Source organism: Magnolia sinica, chromosome 10 (genome assembly GCF_029962835.1).
Source record: "Magnolia sinica isolate HGM2019 chromosome 10, MsV1, whole genome shotgun sequence".
NCBI classification, from domain to species: domain Eukaryota; kingdom Viridiplantae; phylum Streptophyta; class Magnoliopsida; order Magnoliales; family Magnoliaceae; genus Magnolia; species Magnolia sinica.
This window is the reverse complement of record NC_080582.1, coordinates 74,760,993-74,779,215: the sequence shown is the minus strand read 5'-3', so window position 1 is coordinate 74,779,215 and position 18,223 is coordinate 74,760,993. Positions and strand designations below refer to the sequence as shown.

The window sequence follows — 18,223 nt, the reverse complement described above, 5'->3', positions numbered from 1 at the left end:
CTACTTGAACTCTTTATGTCCTAAAATGATTTGGAAGCGGATTGGCTGGTGTACCACACACCAGCGATCTAGCTGGTGTGTTGTAGTCACCAAGTTCTGTGGATCTCATCCTGAGGTATTTGTTATATCCAAACCGTCCATCCATTTGCCGTGCTCGTCATAAGGCTTGAGCCGAAAAATAGGACAGATCTAAAGATCTAGTAGACCACACTGCAAAAAGCAGTGAGGGATTGAACTTCTACCATTGGACCACACTGCAAAAAGCAGTGGGGGATTGAACTTTCTACCATTGAAACCCTTTTGGCGGTCACAGAAGTTTTGGATCGATATGATATTTGTTTTTCCTCTTCATCCAGGTCTTCGTAACCTCATGAACAGATTGGATGGAAATTAAAGGTTATGGTGGGCCTCACGAATGTTTTAACGGTGAAAATCATTATCCCCGCTGCTATTTCTGGTGTGGTCCAGTTGAGCTTTGGATATGATTCATTTTTGGGCTCATGCTCCAAAATGATCTCGACAAACGGATGAACGATGTGGATATAATAAATACATCATTTTGGGGCCCATGTAACTTTGATCTCCTTTGAACCGTTCGTACAACTTGGAGCTCGAGTAGCGTCAGCGCTAGTCTTCACACGACCCGTACCACACCAGATAATCCTCACATTGGCTTGTTAATCAAGCTTCTCAAACCCGTTTTTTGAACGGTTAAAAATAGAGATTAAGACGCTGATTAACATTTCCCAAATGACGCCCTACAGTCAGGAAGACCACTCTTCCATTGCAATTCCCAGTCTCATGATATTCCCTTTTTCATTTACATGACATTAGACGGTCCAGATCTTTCGAAATTTCTATGGTATAAAATGGGCATGTATGCATCTGGGTGTATGTTGTGAAACATACCTTGAAGGATGCATCCATATACATTCCAAGCATTCACCAATAAAAATCAAAAGTCCCCAAGAAGAGGTCATTTGATTCTAACATTTATGGCATTTATGAGATCAAAATCATAAATAGCATATGGCATTGTTAATATAAATAATTACACACACCCAACTGCGCTTTTCTCCCACTCACATCCATCTTTTTTATTTCACGCCCCAATTGGATTTGGCAAAAACCCAATTGAGCTTTTTATCACCTATAACAAAACCTGATGCTATGCTGATTTCAGAGAATTTCAGCGAGAGCTAAGCAGATGAGTTTTTCAGAACCCATTCCACCAATGTGGAGACCCCAAATCCTGTGGCAGCTTTCTTCTTCTCGTTCCAAACAGGGCCTGCCATGTCGATATGAAGCCACTGGACCTTCTCATCAACAAACTGCATAAGTGGAGAATTCATCGTCATTTCATTTCATCATTACTCACTAATCTAAGTTTTCAATCAGACCATCTGACAACTGGGGCAAAGCTCGGAAGAACGAAATCAAGGACCATCGAATTCATTTGCCGGGAAATTCACTGAGTCGCTACCACCCAAGGTGGGATCTGCCAATGTGGCTCATTACTTAATTGGGATACTTTCTTCTGAGGAATTACAGTCGTGCACCTCACCAATTGTATGATTTGCTGAGGGGTTCAGGATTCTGTACATGTGGGGCCCATGGTGTGGAGATCCAGACCTGTTTATTTGATGGGTCCAAATATCTCCCAGTTTGGAAGATCATAACCCATCAAACAGAATCCTGCAAAAGTAGGGTCGACGGAGGAAAAAGCGGCACCTGTCCTCGTTCAATGGAAAATTGAAGAATAAGAAAATGAGCAAACATCAAAGGGTTAGGATTGGAATCTGAGAGCAGTGTTCTCCATCCAGGACCTATCAGATTAATGTTTCAAGCCATGCTCCCCGCATGTATGTAATCAATCACCAAAGCAAACCACCAGTTGCTGAGGATTATGCCTATAATTCCTCATTCCTGCTAACCATCGAACATCACTCAATACTCCTGGTTTAGATTGGTGGGCTGAACTGATGACCAAGAAGAGAATGGGCCACACGCTGACATGTAAATCCATTAGACATGATGCCATACCCCGCCCCTAGTCATCACCACAAGTCTTCATGAGCCCAGCAAACTTCCCGCCACATTTAGAAGAGGTAAAACAAAGAGCAGGAAAGGAGAAACAAGTCAGACCTGTTTCAAGAAAAGTGCAGCATTGATAGCACCGCCCTGGCGTGGTCCAGTGTTGACCATGTCTGCCACGCCTGATTTCATAGACTCCCAATAGCTTTCCTCTAATGGCAGCCTCCAAAACTTCTCACCAGTGACCTCTGAAGCTGTACGAAGCTCCTTTTCTAGCTCATCACTGGGTGTGAAGACTCCTGTATGAGATTCATCAGCATGAAATGTTAAAATCAGTCCTACAAGTCAGCTTCAATGCATTGCGAGTAAGTAAGATATTTTTAAAGAGATATCATATGATGCTGGACCGAATGATATGTACAGTTTGCTCAGGTTTTCAGTTTGTCAATGGCCCGTTCGCCAAAAAAAAAAAAAAAAATCCCAGATGGAAAAATCCTAGCCCTTAGATTGGGGGTCCAGAAAACGCACAATTAGGAAGAAAATATGACAACGGTCCGCATTCATCGCAAAAGAATAAACATAGATTATGCATTTGATTTCCAATATTGGAGTTCTTTTGGTATGTGAGGAATCCATGATAGGGCCCATCCTATCAACACTTTAAATCACTAAACCATGGGCACCTTGTACAAAACCAAAAACACTGGCAAGCTGAAATCATCATCCTTCAGCTGAGGTACTGTGTAGTACCTCATCTACAGAGAGATGCTAAACGCATACAAAGTTGGTTGTTGGTTATCAAACACTCATTATCTCTGTAAATGTGTAACATGTGCAAATCCATACCACTAATCCATGGGTCTCACCGTGATGGACATATCCAAAAAATCACAGGTATCAGATGATTGTGGCCACCAATTTGTGGGCTTTGGCAGGCTTTGGCCCGTTGAATGTCAACCATTGGTTGGACTTTCATCTATCTATTTGCAATTGTCAAATGTCCTCCAATTGGTGACTAGCATTGTCCAACTAGCGTGAATTTTAGGTATGCCAGTCCACAATTGAGCCCAATAGACTAGAAGGCCAGATCCCCTGCATGCGCGCCACGTGAATGGATATGGAGAGCTTCATGAACACAACTTGGTCTTAGTGTTCAGATTATCGATGATATTATCAATAATATCGGTATCACCGAGTTGACAATACCAAAACATCCATGAAGTTCATTATGTCCGGTTATCGCTGATATTGACACACATTTTGATACTACCACCTTTCCTTTATTAAGGTTCCCTACATCAACAATAACATTGCTGATAGTGTCAATACATGGGGGGATTCTGTGGGAGAGGTGTGTAAACACCTTACAAATCTAAGATTGAAAGAGCCTAGGGCCGAAACTTTCCAAGGTATGAATGTTGTAAAAATAAAAATAAAAATAAATAAATAAGAAAAAAATAAAATTGGGTTTATTTTGCATGGATTTGGCTGAAAAATCAAGAGATTTTAGGATCAAAATGGGGAAATTTTGGGAAATTAGGGTAAATCCGATTTTTTTCTCCATTTTCTTGCCAAAAATATGTAATTGGGGCCCCAATTTTTAATGTAATGATGAGGGGTTGATCTATTGATTGATGTTGAGCTCTTGATTTTTATTTTTATTTTTAAATTATTATTTTATTTTCAAAAAAATATATTTGTTTAATTAAAATAATTAATTTCAATCTTTTTTTAAAAAATTCCTATTTTCTTTTGACATTTTCTTATTTATGAATTCGTTTCTCTCATAAATAACTCTAAGAATGAAGTTTTTATAGAAAAGTTTTAAGAATTTCAATGGACAAGGAAAGCATGCAAGTGCCACTACGACCCTAAGAGTCACCTGCACAAGGAACCTCGCCATCATCCCCTAAGCCTACCCTTCAACCTGTACCCACTCCCCAGCCGAAACCTAAACTCATATAAACCCAACCCCTTCAAATAGTGCGTGAGTCATTCATGTATGGTCCATTTTATGATCAACGGGTTGCATTTATTGGTGAAAAATCATATTTTCTATAAAAAAAAACTACTCAAAAAATCTGTATATTTTTAAAAATTCCATTTCATTTTTTTAATGGATGGTTGTATATAATGAAATGCATGTGTGTGTGTGTGTATGCATGCATGGATGGATGAATCATGTATGTATGCATGCATGGTTGGATGGTTAGACATGCATGCATGTGTGCATGAATGGATGGTTGGATGGTAGACATGTATATATGCATGGATGGATAGTTATGTTGGATTATATGGTTGAAATCAAATAGACTATGAAACGGAAAACCAAAAAGAAAATAAAGAAAATGACATAGGAAACTTATAGAGTTGAGTCGAGGGGTGATGCGAGTTACTTGGGTTAAAATCGAATCTACTCTCATTGAACAACATCCCAAGTACAACAGGTTTCTAGAGCAATCATCCTCAGTCCCAACAGTGCACTCACCTCACACAAAAATAAAGTCCCACAAGAACACACATGCACACGCATGCGCGTGCGCGCGCACACACACATATGAGAGTACACCCGCACTCGTGGCCCCAGCCACGGCCCCTCCAGTCGTGTTGCGGCGCATACGCACTCGGACTCGGCTCGGCTTGGCACGTGCACATGTGTGGTCTATGGTAAAGATTAGTTAATGGTATAGCCCCCCGACAGGACCAAATTCACATGCCCCCTAAAAGGGGTTCAAGCCCCAAGGTAAAAAGCCCTTCTAATAAGCTGGAAAATTTTCTTGGACAAATCTACCCACAACACAAAAGCAACTTAATTTTCAAATTTTGGAGGGAAAAGAAAATATTTAAAAACTTTTATCTTAAAACACAAATACAACAGGTTAAACATGTATGTATGCAAGGACATGTGCATGGATGGTTGGATGGTTGGATCGGATAGATGGTTGGTTGGATGGTTAGACATGTATATATGTATGCATGCATGCATGGATGGTTGGATGATTAGACATGTACATATGCATGGATGGATGGTTGGACGACAACACCTGCTTTTAAGCCCCCATTAAATGGAAACTTATCATATATATGTCTTTTTTGCAATCATTTGATTCCTAAATATGCAAATATGTGTATTTTAGCATCTCCTGAAGTTTCATTGAAGAATTCCACCATTTCCCCTTGTTTCCCTTAGTCAAGGATATTTTCGTGGGTATCGGCAATTAGCAATACATGTAACAATACTGACGAACATTGCAGTTACATATCACATGAAAACACCACACGTTTTTCCGTTACAAATTGGAAGCTCTTTGTCTTGGATGGATTTACCACACGGGCCATACCTTCTTGTGGTGAGAATTCCTATCCAAGGCTCATGTGGGCCCCACTTACGATCAACAAAGGCTTTTATGGAAGGAAACCACATTAATATGACCCAAAAACGTGGCCATTATTGGATAACCCTAACCATAGAATTAAGGCATATGACATGGATGGTAAGAGTGAAACTAGCCTTACCGTCCATTTCCCAGGCACTTATTTGAATGTTTTTGATCATCTAATTAGGACAATATTGGGATCATGTGCAACCCATGGTGGACCCCTCCTATCCAACTTTCCATCCTATCATAGGTGGGGTACTTGGGTTTGACATACAAAATTTGCACTGTGATAACTGGTAAGGTATGAAGAATTCATGTGGACCATAGTTCATAAATTGGAATCAATTCAGATAGAACAAGCCTCATGCCAGTTTTCACCATGATTTTGAGATGGAAATGGTAGAAAGACTAGGAGATCACATGCCAAAGTGTATATAGCTAGACTTAGTCAGATGCAATTGATAGAACTAACTCGGCCAAAAAACTAAAAGCACAATTACCTTGAAAGAAATAATAGGCCTGACTAATGTGGTCAAAGTGACAAGACATTCAAGTTAATAAGATTAGACTCCATTGATCATCTTAGCAAATTTTGGTCTAGTGATCATTTTCTGTAGATTATGGGCCTAATTTGCTCTTATGCATAATTGGGGCTGTCCATGGGCAGGCTTGGCCCATCGGCGTGTTGGTCATGGCCCACTTTATGCCAAGCTTCAGTCTGGGTTTTGGGCTGGAATACTAGGTCCAAAGACTGGGTCAGGCCTAAAATTTAAGCCTGTTTGATAACTAGGATGAACTTGGTTTAAGAATTCACTAGCCCAGCCTGAGCCAAATCCCCCCGACCCATTTAGGATTTCAATTTTCAAGGGTATTTTTGTGATATATCATGCATGATGGAGCACACCCGCATAAGCCATCCTAAGTGATCTGGGGTGGCTGTGCACATATGCGATCACATAATCACATATGTGGCCACACATACCCCTAAACTTCTTCTTCTTCCTCCTCTTGTTGGAAAATATCAAAATATCAAAAAATAAAAGAAAATAACAAACAAAAATTTATGAAAAAAATGTGTAAATTTACTATTTGGAATAGTTTTTTACCCATTTCATTAAATTTTCATATTTTGTTTTATTTATTACATTACATCTATTAGACTACAACAAATTAGGTAAAAAAGTAATAAGTACTCAAATGATACATATACAAAGTAACAAGCAGTGTTCGCAATATCGATACTATCGGCTGATATTATCGTTATCGCTGGCCAGCGACACGATATCAGCCGAAAATCCCTCAGAAATTTAGAAAAAAAAAAAAAAAACAGATTTCTATGTATCGTGCGATATATTGCACGTATCACACCATTTTTTGCGATATCAAAGATATTATCTGTAGATTTATTCCTTTTGGCTTGCATAATTGCTAGAAAAAAATTGAAAAAGAAAAGGAAGAAGAAACAGGAAAGAGCTTTGAATTCAACAATCTCGATGTCTTACCTTTTTGCTTCAAATAGAAGAAAGATTCAAATTGCGCACGAGGTTTCGGCAAGAAATCTATCAAAAAAACCTATAGATTTGGGTTTGAACGAGGGAGTTTGGGGATTTTTGAGAGATTTTAGGGTTCCAGTCTCTGTTTCTAAAATGGGTGCGGATTAGCTACTAATAGGTAGAGTGGCGCAAATAAAGTGACATCGTCAAGTTTTGTGGGCCCCACCATGATGTATGTGTTGTATCCACACCGTCCATCATTTTGGAGTGATCATTTTAGGGAATGAGACAAAAAACGAGGCAATCAAAAATCTCGAGTGGACCCCACCACATAAAACAGTAGAGACAGTGATGTCCACCATTGAAACCTTCCTAGGGCCATTATGAGATTTTTTTGTGATCCAACCGGTTAATAAGTTAACACGGACATGAACGAAGGGAAAACATAAATATCAGCTTGATCGGAAACTTCTGTGGCCTTCAAGAAGTTTTTTAATGGTGGGTGTTCAAGCCCCATTGTTTTCTGTGGTGGGTCCACTCAAGCTTTGGATCTGCCTCATTCTTTTGGATCTGCCTCATTCTTCGACTAATGCCCTAAAATAATCTCTCCAAAATGATGGACCGTGTGGATATAATACATACATTATGGTGGGCCCACAGAACTTGGTGACATCGCTTTAGTAGCCAATGGCTACTCAACTGGCGTGGCACATGTCCTTCGCGCTAATGCTCCTCATCCCCAAGTTGTATGTTCCAAAGGAGATCAATATAACATGACCCCCAAAATGATGTATTTATTATATCCACACCGTTCATCCATTTTCCAAGATCATTTTAGAGCATCAGCCCAAAAATGAGTCATACCCAAAGCTCAAGTGGACCACACCACAAACAGAAGTGGGGACAATTATTCTCACCGTAAAAACATTTGTAGGGCCCATCATAACGTTTATTTTCCATCCAATCTGTTAATAAGGTCACACAGACCTGGATGAAGAGGAAAAACAAATATCATGTTGATCCAAACCTTTTGTGACCCGTAAAAGGGTATCAATGGTAGACGTTCAATCCCCCACTGCTTTTTATAGTATGGTCCACTTGATCATTCGATCTGTCTTATTTTTAAGCTCAAGACTTATGACAAGCTCACCTAATGGACAGATGGTTTGGATAGAACACATACCTCATGATGGGACCCACAGAACTTGGTAACGTTAACACACCAAGCAAGTCAATGGTGTCTGCTACACCCGCCAATCTACTTCTCCCCTTTACAACTGCGAACTTGCTGGTTGCGGTGTCCACTTGATGTATATGTTTTATCCAATCTATCCATTCAATCTAGAAGATCATTTTAAGGCATCAATCATAAAAGATGGGACTTTTTTAAGGCTTAAGTGGAGATTGAACGCTTACAATTGATAACTTTTCGGTAGGGACAAGTTTTGGATCAAGCCGATATTTATTTTTTACCTTCATTTAGGTCTATATGACCTTATGAACGGGTTGGAGCCAAATAAACATCAAGATGTGCCCTAAAACATTTCGAACAGATTGGACAACAAATAACTCAATCACCAATATTTAATGTGGTGTGGTCCACTTAAGCCTTAAATCTACCTCTATTTTAGGATCATGCCTTAAAATGACCTGTCAAAATGTATGGATGACGTGGATAAAACATATACAATATAGCGGGCCCCATACAGTCTCTGATAGGTTAGGTCTGTCTATCTCTTGCGTAATAAAGCCCAACTTGGGTGAGACCTTTGAACCAGCAATGTGGGCGGGACCCTTGATTGAGTGGGCCACCTTGATGTATGAATTGTATATTCAAGCCATTCATATGCTTTTTCAACTTATTTTAGACCATGGTCCAAAAATGAATAACATAAAAGTGTCAGGTGGACCGCACTACATGAAAGAGTAGTTAATGACCATTAAAAACCTTTTGTGGGCCACAAAAGTTTTACATCAAGGTGATATTTGTTTGTCTTTCATCCATATTTATATGACCTTATCAATTGGTTGTATTTTCATACATGTCTTAATACATTTATAAATGTTTTACATCATATTTGAATATAGTGGTCTTAGTTCAATCGGACAACGCATAGTTTATGACCCTATACAAAGGAAACCTATGATGTGCACTTCTTTCTTGCGATTATATGATTTAAAAGTGTGTATTAAGGTCTTTTTTAATAATCCCTGAAGTTTCATTGAAAAATTCAACCATTTTCCCAATTTTTTCCCATGTTTTCCAAAAGGTGCGATAAATTACGCGATACAAACGATGTGCCCCATGCGATAACCGATATGTATCTGTATCCCAAGGGTGCAATACATTGCGTGATATCGATATTTCGAACATTGGTAACAAGTACTTATGAGAGAAGATCAAAGAGTACGAGAGAGTAAGAGAATAAGGAGAGACTAAGAGAGTTAAGGAAAAAAAAAATGAGAGAGAGAGGGAGAGTCTTGAACTCTTAATTCTTGAAACTTGAAAGAGAGAAAGGAGTCTTGAATTGATTCTTGAATGAGATTAAGAGTTTATGAGACAGATCAAGAGACAAAATGAGAGATTGTATATTAGAGTGAGAGAGTAAGAGCATTAGAGTAAAGAAAACCTGAGGTTAAAAAGGGAGAGAAATGGAATGAAAAAGGGCCCCAACAGTTAGAAATCTGACCGTTGGGAGGTTATGTGATCGCATAAGCTCCAATGGTCCAAAAACAGCATATGCGGTCCAAGATTGCATAAAACAACACCAGGCAGACTTAGTGAACAAACCAGACCTTGCACAAAAATGGGAGGCTGGACTCAAGCTCAAGGTGTGCATACTCATCGTAGGTTGGGCTCAGGCCTAAGTTTTACTTTGCAAGTCGGGCTTGGATAGAACTTGGCCTGGTCAGTTGAGAGCATTATGCATTGTCTATTCGGGTTTGTTGTTAAGAGGCTGAACACCATGGTACAAACATGTGGAACTGGAAATGGGTGAGCCTGAAAAGTTGAATACACTTTATCCAACGTAGAAGCAAACAATTTCCATTTATTGAAAATCAGCCCAATTGAATAATAAGAACTGACCAAAGGACTAGTTTAAAATACTGTGGAAATGAGAAAAAAAAAAAGGGGGGGGGGGGGGGGGAACAGGAAAATTTTAAGACAGTAAAATCAGGAAGAATAAAAATCTGACTGCCGCCGGCTTTAAGGTCATAGAATCACCACAACCATGGATTTTCAATAATGACAAACCGTGAAGGATTACTTGGAAAAGGTCCATCAAAAAGAAGATTTCCTTTTTTGTCATTATTTTATTGTAGAAACTTCAGCAGAGAAAAATTAGAAAAACATTTCAGGCAGCGACAAAGTGCACTACGTACTGCAAACCTGGAAGGATAACAACAATCCTGAAGATGTAGAAGAAATCCATGATCCTAAGATATACATACCTGCAACAGTGGGCCCAAGGGCAACTACGCATGCACCCGTTAGTGTTGCCAGATCAACTACCTGCATGCAATGGTACGGAAGGTCATAGAGAATCAAAACAAAAAGGCATGCTTAAGATCTATTGGAATTTTTAAAAAAATCTAGAATGGACATCATGATCATCCACAGTAAGGATGCATAACTGCATGTGGAGCCTCATCGTGCAAAACAGCATATACATAATACATCACCCAAGGGTAGAAGAAATATCTCCCTAAGATCTGAACATGAATCAACTCATACTCAGCATTTAGTTCGGCGCACAATTCAAACCTCATCCTTCCCTCTTCAGACAATACAAAGTGTTGCAGTATATAACTTCTCCAACTTATCACACACAGTTGTCTAGCACTTTACTAGGAATTTATCCCCAAGAGATGGTTTCCAATGTCTTGACAGGCAATATTCCTATGCAGACAATAATTTTGAGCAATCTATAATACACACTTCTTTAGTTGTACGAAGGAACTTGAGCCCACCATTGATTTGAGGCTTCACTGAGCGAAGAAGCCATGACATGACAATTTAGTTCTCAGACATGCAAATTGAATAACCATCTTTTTCCATAGAAGGCTCTCCTTAACATTGCAATTAATATATCCTAACTTCTTTCTGTCACCAAATGCCAATAGACATCTGCGGAGAGTAAGACCACAAAAGATAACTCATCCCATCCAACTTCAAGGTTGTGATCTACATACTCAGACTACCAACACGGCTTCTGAGATTAAGCTTTAGATCCATGTCAAGATTGATCAACATATCAAGCTAAAACAAAGGTTCATAAACAACCTACAAAAATCAAGTGAAACCTCCAGGATATACCCACCATACTTACACAATACCTACAATGTAAATGATTATTGGAAAAGCATAGTGAGGAACTGTGATTGGGAATTGTTCTAATTTGTTTCCTGTTTATTCACAGGGTTTTGATCAGGACTTTGTAAATTCCATCACTATTTAGGACAATTAGCTGTTCTTCATATCATTTCCTTGTCGATTTAGACAAATCTATGGACATAGAATGATATTTATGTAGTTTGCAATTCTTTGAAATGGTTATCGCATGACTTTTTTTTACCCCAATCTACACAGACCAAACATCATCGAGAGTAATTGATTGATAGAGGGTTTTTCACATTGAAATCGCTTCAAAATAAACTAAAATTTCTTTAATTTCCCTTTGATCTGTTCTTACTTTTCCTTATTTTTGGTACAAAAGAATGCCTCCTTGTCTGATCATCCTCTGGACAATTGAGAAGTGGATGACTTCAATATTGAGCTGTCATGACACATTCCAGTAAATGCTGCATGAGACACATTTCACTTCTATATATCTTCTTCTCTTCTTTTCTTCTCTTTTTTTTTTCATGACAAGCTTAACTTCTATTTATTTTAGGTATTCCCACCATGAATTGCAATTTTTTATACATATCAGAATACTTTATTAAGATAGCTGATGACAATTAATTCTAAAAGATAAACAGAACTAGGGTGTCAATGGGCTGGGCTCGGGCCTGCAAAATCAGAATTTTGAATAGGGCCGGTCCGACAGCCCAGCCTGAAACAGTTCAAAATCCAGGCCAACACCAACCCAGGCTCAGCCCGTTGACAGCCCTAAACAGAACCAGCCAACAAAATAGAGTTGTGTTTTTGGAGGTGACAATACCTTCTCAGCACCTTGTTTACAAGCATAAACTAAAGCATCTGCAAGCGTTAGTCTACCTTCTGCATCAGTGTTATTGACCTGCAACAGAGAATTAAAGTAAATGCCCATACTTTAGGAGACAACTTGTGGATTTTTTTCTGAGATTAAAAAAAAAAAAAATTTAAATTTAAAAATTTAAAAAAAAAAAAAAAAAGAAAAAAAAAAAAAAAAAAGAGGAAAAAAGGCTAGGAAGGACAAGAATCAGATCAGACCATAGAAAGATATGAATTAGATAGCGTCCCATTCCCCACATAAACCCTACCTCTTAAAACCCTCAAAGGTCTCCAAAACACTAGTGCAAGCTATCACTCTCCCCTTAACCCTTTCAATGACCTGCCTCAGGGAAGTTGACTTATTTTGGAAGGTCCTGCTGTGTTCCTTCCAGCTCCCACAGAATCCTCACCTTCTTGCCCTTAGACCCACTAGATTCCATGCAAAAATCCTATCCTAGCAATCTTCGCATGCGCCAGACCATAACAGATTGATTAAGACACCACAACTACAATTCCAATGCCAAAGGATAGTGCACAAACAAATGGTTCATTGATTCAGCATTACTGAGAAGGAATACAACTGCCCACTATAATTTTTTTGTCAATTTCTAATAGAATCAATCCATGCACTATATGAGGCTGAAGCCTCAGGATCAGCCTTGAGGCGTTCTTCATCCGCCACCCCTTGAATATTTTTTCTTCCACCTTCAGGAGGCACTCAGCTCTAAAAACTATGCTCATACCATACTCAGTGTCTACAATATATTTTTTAATGATTTTTTACTCATTTCAAAGTTTTCTACTTCTTACATTTTTCTTTTTGTAAATATTTTTGGATTTATATCTTGATGATAACAACTCGGAACACATAAGGCCTACACCTTGCCTTGTAGGATAGACCCTCTCAACCCCACAATGTTAAAAACCTTGATCGACCGTATATGTATATACAGAAAACTAAAAGACGAAGAAGCAAGTAGAACATTACATATGATGGAAATGATCTCATAGAAAAGATAATAACGAACACATGAAACCACTTTTCTAACAATAAGTTGGTCAGAATATGCGTGAATATGGAGCAATCATTTTTTGATGGATGATGAATAATTTTGAAATGAGATGAACACAACAAACATGACAGACAAATAAAAACTGAATACTCCTCCCAACAAAAAACAAGAAGAATTACCTCAATCGTTTTTCCATTCGAAGCTGTGACTATATCCCCAGGTCTCATGCCAGTACCGCTGATCATGTTCTCACAAGCAGCAACAATGAAATGAACCTGGAAAATGCAATTTTGTTACCCATATTTAATAGCATGTCATGTCAATGGACCAATTAGATGGGATAAGGCATAGATGAAGATGATGACGACTTGGTAGCATGCCACACCACTTTCAACTTATAGAAATTGCATTGACGCTCATGAATTTTTTCTAACTTGCCTCTACTCCTGGCGGTTTAATTTGCCCTATGGATTTTGCTGCACCCAGAGCTGCTGCAGAACCTCCCATATCAAATTTCATGAGCTCAATAGAACAGCCTGGCCCTGTCTTAAGGTTGTAGCCACCACTGACAGTGTAGAAGACAAAGAACAATCAATAATGCTTATAAAATTAAGAACCCTCACATTTTATATATTGCAAAGTAACCCAACGGAAAGAGAGAGAGAGAGAGAGAGAGAGATAGAGAGAGAGAGAGAGAGAATGACTACCTATCAAAGGTCAGTCCTTTCCCTACTATCGCCAATTTGGCTTTCACCTGCCCATTTGGAGGTTTATAATGGATGTGGATGAAACGAGGGGGGTTTGCAGATGCAGATGCAGCTGCAACGCCCAAATACGAACCCATTTTATATTCTTTGCATTGATCCTCGTCCAATATTGTCGCTGTAAGAACATCACGATACATGGAGGCAATTTTTGAAGCCTCGTCTGCCAGTACAACTGAAAGTTGAGAGTAATAAAATTTAAGTCGTAAGCGGAACCCACAGTCATCCTCATTCCTAGGATAGAATTATAAAGAAAAGCATCACCAAACAAATATATAATATAGCAAAACCAACAAGAACTGATCAACTGCGAGCAGTACTGCACACAGGCATTCAAGAGGTCTTCTTGGGGTGTGCCCCACCATGATGCATTTCTCATGGCTGAGCCAACCATCAGATGTGTTGCATAAAGTTAGGCCTAGGTCCCAAAAATCAATCTGATCTGTAATTTAAGCGGGCTAAACCATAGGGAAACAATGAACAGGGGAACATCCAACTTCCAACCGTTACCCTTGGTATAGTTCCCTGAATCATGGATGGGGCTGATTTTTTTGCCCTTGGCCGAAAGTGGTGGGATGCATCTGATGGTCAGAGTGGATGTCAAATACGCAATATGATTGACCCCATGAAATATTCAAGAGTGGACGTAACCTTGCCAACTGCTACCTGTCGTGTGGCCAACCTGAATCACAGATCAGGTTGATTTTGGGCACTAGGCCTCACATTGGGTGGCGCATCTAATGGTTGGATCAGATGTAAGAAACACATATCCGTGTGGCCCATCCCAAGCAAACCACACAAATGCCTTTGCCTTTGTGCAGTATTGCTCGGAGGAGAGCATTTCACTAACCAGCAAAATCCAGGGCTTTGAAAATATACTAAATGAATCCCTGTTCCTACGTAGTGCTGCCTACGTGGTAGCCCTCTCCTAATCATCTCTCCATTTTTTTAATGGTTTTTTGGGGGGTTTTATTCCTTTTTCTTCTTTCTTTTGACTCAATGAGATGAGGAGTGATGTCTTTGTAAGTGGTAACCAATGGTAATCCTGAGGAAACTTTCTCATTCGCACCATATAACACAGGAGATTAGTGGGGCTCACTATGTTGTGTGTCACATCCACCCCTCCATCAGGTGAGCCCTACACTATTATCCCATGGATTTAAAAATATGATTGCTCAAAATTCCGATGTGCTACACCACATGCAATAATCAAGAGAGGACCAAGACTAGAAGTTTGTGTGTGGGCCCACCAAAGTTTTTCACAGAGTTGATTTTTGTTAGGTTCTGTGGATATGATATGGTTCATGTGATGGACAGAGTGGATTTCACACAAACAATTGAATGTGCACCGCACATCGTGCAGTTACATTCTTGTATATAAGAAAGGAAATCCTTATTGGATGGGTAACTAGTACTGACCAGGGGTGAGTACATTCGCTGGTGAATTTACAAGCTCTCTTCCAAAAATCACCCCAGAGCAAACATCACCCGCATACTTGAGCTTGCTGTCTATTCCAGCTCCAACTGCAAGACCAAGAATATCCACCGACTTAAGCAACAGCCTTTTGGATTCTGTCTTAAACCTCTCATCTTCATAAACACCGAGCAAGATTCCTGGAGTAGTCCAACCATCAGGAGAACATCAAAACCAAAGTTAGGCATATAATGAATTGGCGCACAATGGGAAGATTTGTTATTCAATGAGTTTTTTTTTTTTTTTCAGTGGAACGAGACAATTGGTATTCAATGAAGTTTAGTCGACTAAAATAAAATTCACCCATGACCCAGTGTCTGATTTGCACACAGAAACATCAGTGTACAAGTCATATCACTGCCCAATCTTGATCAGATGCTGACAAGACTGAGGCCCAACACTTTCCATCACCTGGCAAAAGAACAAGAGCAGTTTGGAAAATGCTACACATATCATCAACATTCAATGACTCGCAAACTGATGATTTGGTGCACAAGTCAAACACTGGATATTTCTCAAAAGAAAACATGAGAGAATGATGCAATGTTCATTCTCATTCCTGCAAAAGATCGGAATGATTGAATATATACCTGATGCTATTGCAGAAGCGGTGTTGAGCTTGGAATCTTCAGAAAACCCCTCAGATGAAGCAAGAACAACAGCAACATTACTCGCTTGGACAGCTTTAGCTGCTGCTGCAATGGCATCGCCAAGGCCTTGATAGGTGGATGGCGCAGGGGAAAGTGTGGACTGCCCAAGTCCAAACAAGCCAATCCTTCTGAAACCTGATTCGCGAAGCCTGATAACTGTTAGCTGCCCAGTTTTTCCAGCAAAATCCTCCTCTGCTGATGCGTCACCCAACAGACCACCAAGCAACATATCTAGCCTTCTCAGAATTGCATTCTTAAACTTGGAACTCTCGTCTTTAGACATGTCTTTCTCCAACACAGCAACTGCAAGTAAGTCTCCTTTCCATTCTGAAAAATCGACCTCTTTCGCAGAAAAAGCAATCTGTGGGCAAAATATTATCAAAAGAACAAAACAATCATTTTAGATTATTTTTTTTGCCCTTTTATTCTCCCAAGTGAAATCAACATGTGGATGGTTAAAATCATGAAAATCTACGCAAAAGGGAAACACAATATTCATGGATGTAGAGATATTGGTCTCTCAAATCTAGTAGACTCGGCACCCACCATAGTTAGTCTCAATAACAAGAATTTCTCAAGAAACATATGGGATGCCATAAAAATTAAGGTCTCCCGCTCGGTACATGAGCTTGGTGGCAACAATGTAGTGTGTGTGAGTAATCCAGGTTTCAATCCCTGGTAGTGTTACTTTTCGAAGAAAAAAAAAAGCCATAAAAATTTAAGAATCTAAATAAATATATCAAATAATAATTTTAAAAAGACTATAAAAATTCACTCAAGAAGTATCTGAAATGCTTCAATCATCAAGCATGTGGGAATGCCATACCAAAGAACAACTTAAGAAAGACAAATCGTCCCAACAATATCAAAAAACACAAATGTATATGCATATGAAAACACTTACATCCAATAAGAATGGAGAAAAGGAACTAAAAAATAGATCCAAACAGAAAATAAAAATAATTGTGAAGGAATGCCAGGTCAACCGAACCACATGCACAGTCTTGAAAGCCCAAATTATTCTGAAGTTTCCTTGAAAAAAAACAAAAAACCAAAAACAAAAACCTATGAATGCATCCAAGAGAACCTCAATTCAAGCAAAAAAAAAAAAAAAAAAAAAAAAAGATTCAACTTTTTTCTTGAAGAGTAAAATTAAAAACAAACACGGTGCTTCTTAAAAGCTCAAATCATCCCCGAAGTCCACAATGAATACATACAAATACATACATTGAAAGGATATTTTAAGGGGGGGATATGGAATATCACCATGCAAACTACACATGAAATCATGCATAATTCAAAATTGAAAAGCTTGAACAAAGAAGCCTGTAATCAATGTGAAACAAGCATTCAAAAGATAGTTAAAAGCCTGCATCCATCAACGAAACACAAACATATCGGGGTGGCAATGGGTCGGGTTCAGCCCAAACCTGACCCACGACCCATTACCCTCTGACCCAACCCAACCAAACCTGACTCACTCATTTAATTTTAAGTGGGTTAGGTTCAACCGATCTGACCCACCCCGATGCAACTCAAGTTTAAGAATGGAATACAACACTAAGAGGTCATTTGGATGGTGGTAAATGGGGCAAGTAGTAAATGATTTACTAGCAAACCATTTACAACTTGTGTTTGGATGCTCTAATTTGCTAGTAAATCATTTACAACTTGTAAATGATTTACTAGCAAAGCCCCCATTTCATTTACCAGCAAAAAGGTGAGTTTTCATTTACTAGTAAATGAGGAGATGGCAACGGCTCTATTTTTTATTTTTTAATGAAATCCTATAAAGCAGATTTCATTTACCATTTACACGCTATCTAAACACAGTAAATGATTTACTATTTACAACTTAAAGCCAAATAGAGAGGCTGTAAATCATTTACAGCCTTTAAGTGATTTACTAGTAAATCATTTCCACTTGCCCCATTTACCACCATCCAAACGACCCCTAAGGCTATGCACAAGACAGTTGATATGTACATACAACACTAAGAAATTCTATCAAACTGATTGCCAACAAAACTAGTCCAGATAAAAATCCACAAAACCATCACACATCCCATAGGAAAAAAAATGGATACTATATCTGCAACCCCCCAAATGGTGTCATTTCATACTCCTCTTTCCTTCGACTTCTGTTCTGTTCCATGGAAATATGAGAAAACAAGAAAGGAAACTGGTGTATACGTCAAAAACATGGAGTGTAAATATC

General features: G+C 38.9%; 1 protein-coding gene across 4 annotated transcripts in view; it reads right to left on the bottom strand.

The window, feature by feature from the left end:
• Positions 1–941: 941 nt before the first annotated feature.
• Positions 942–18,223, bottom strand: part of LOC131217002 (leucine aminopeptidase 1-like) — a 39,835-nt gene continuing 22,553 nt past the window's right edge. For 2 of the 4 annotated variants that reach the window (XM_058211674.1, XM_058211671.1), the window contains exons 2-10: positions 15,946–16,366; positions 15,301–15,495; positions 13,825–14,056; positions 13,556–13,682; positions 13,297–13,392; positions 12,073–12,150; positions 10,361–10,421; positions 2,146–2,333; positions 942–1,331 (exon numbers count right to left, since the gene is read on the bottom strand). In XM_058211674.1, coding sequence (XP_058067657.1) covers positions 1,200–1,331; positions 2,146–2,333; positions 10,361–10,421; positions 12,073–12,150; positions 13,297–13,392; positions 13,556–13,682; positions 13,825–14,056; positions 15,301–15,495; positions 15,946–16,366 — 1,530 coding nt within the window. In that variant the 3' untranslated portion in view covers positions 942–1,199. The remainder of the gene's footprint in view (positions 1,332–2,145; positions 2,334–10,360; positions 10,422–12,072; positions 12,151–13,296; positions 13,393–13,555; positions 13,683–13,824; positions 14,057–15,300; positions 15,496–15,945; positions 16,367–18,223) is intronic. The other 2 variants (XM_058211675.1, XM_058211677.1) reach the window with 2 other exon arrangements.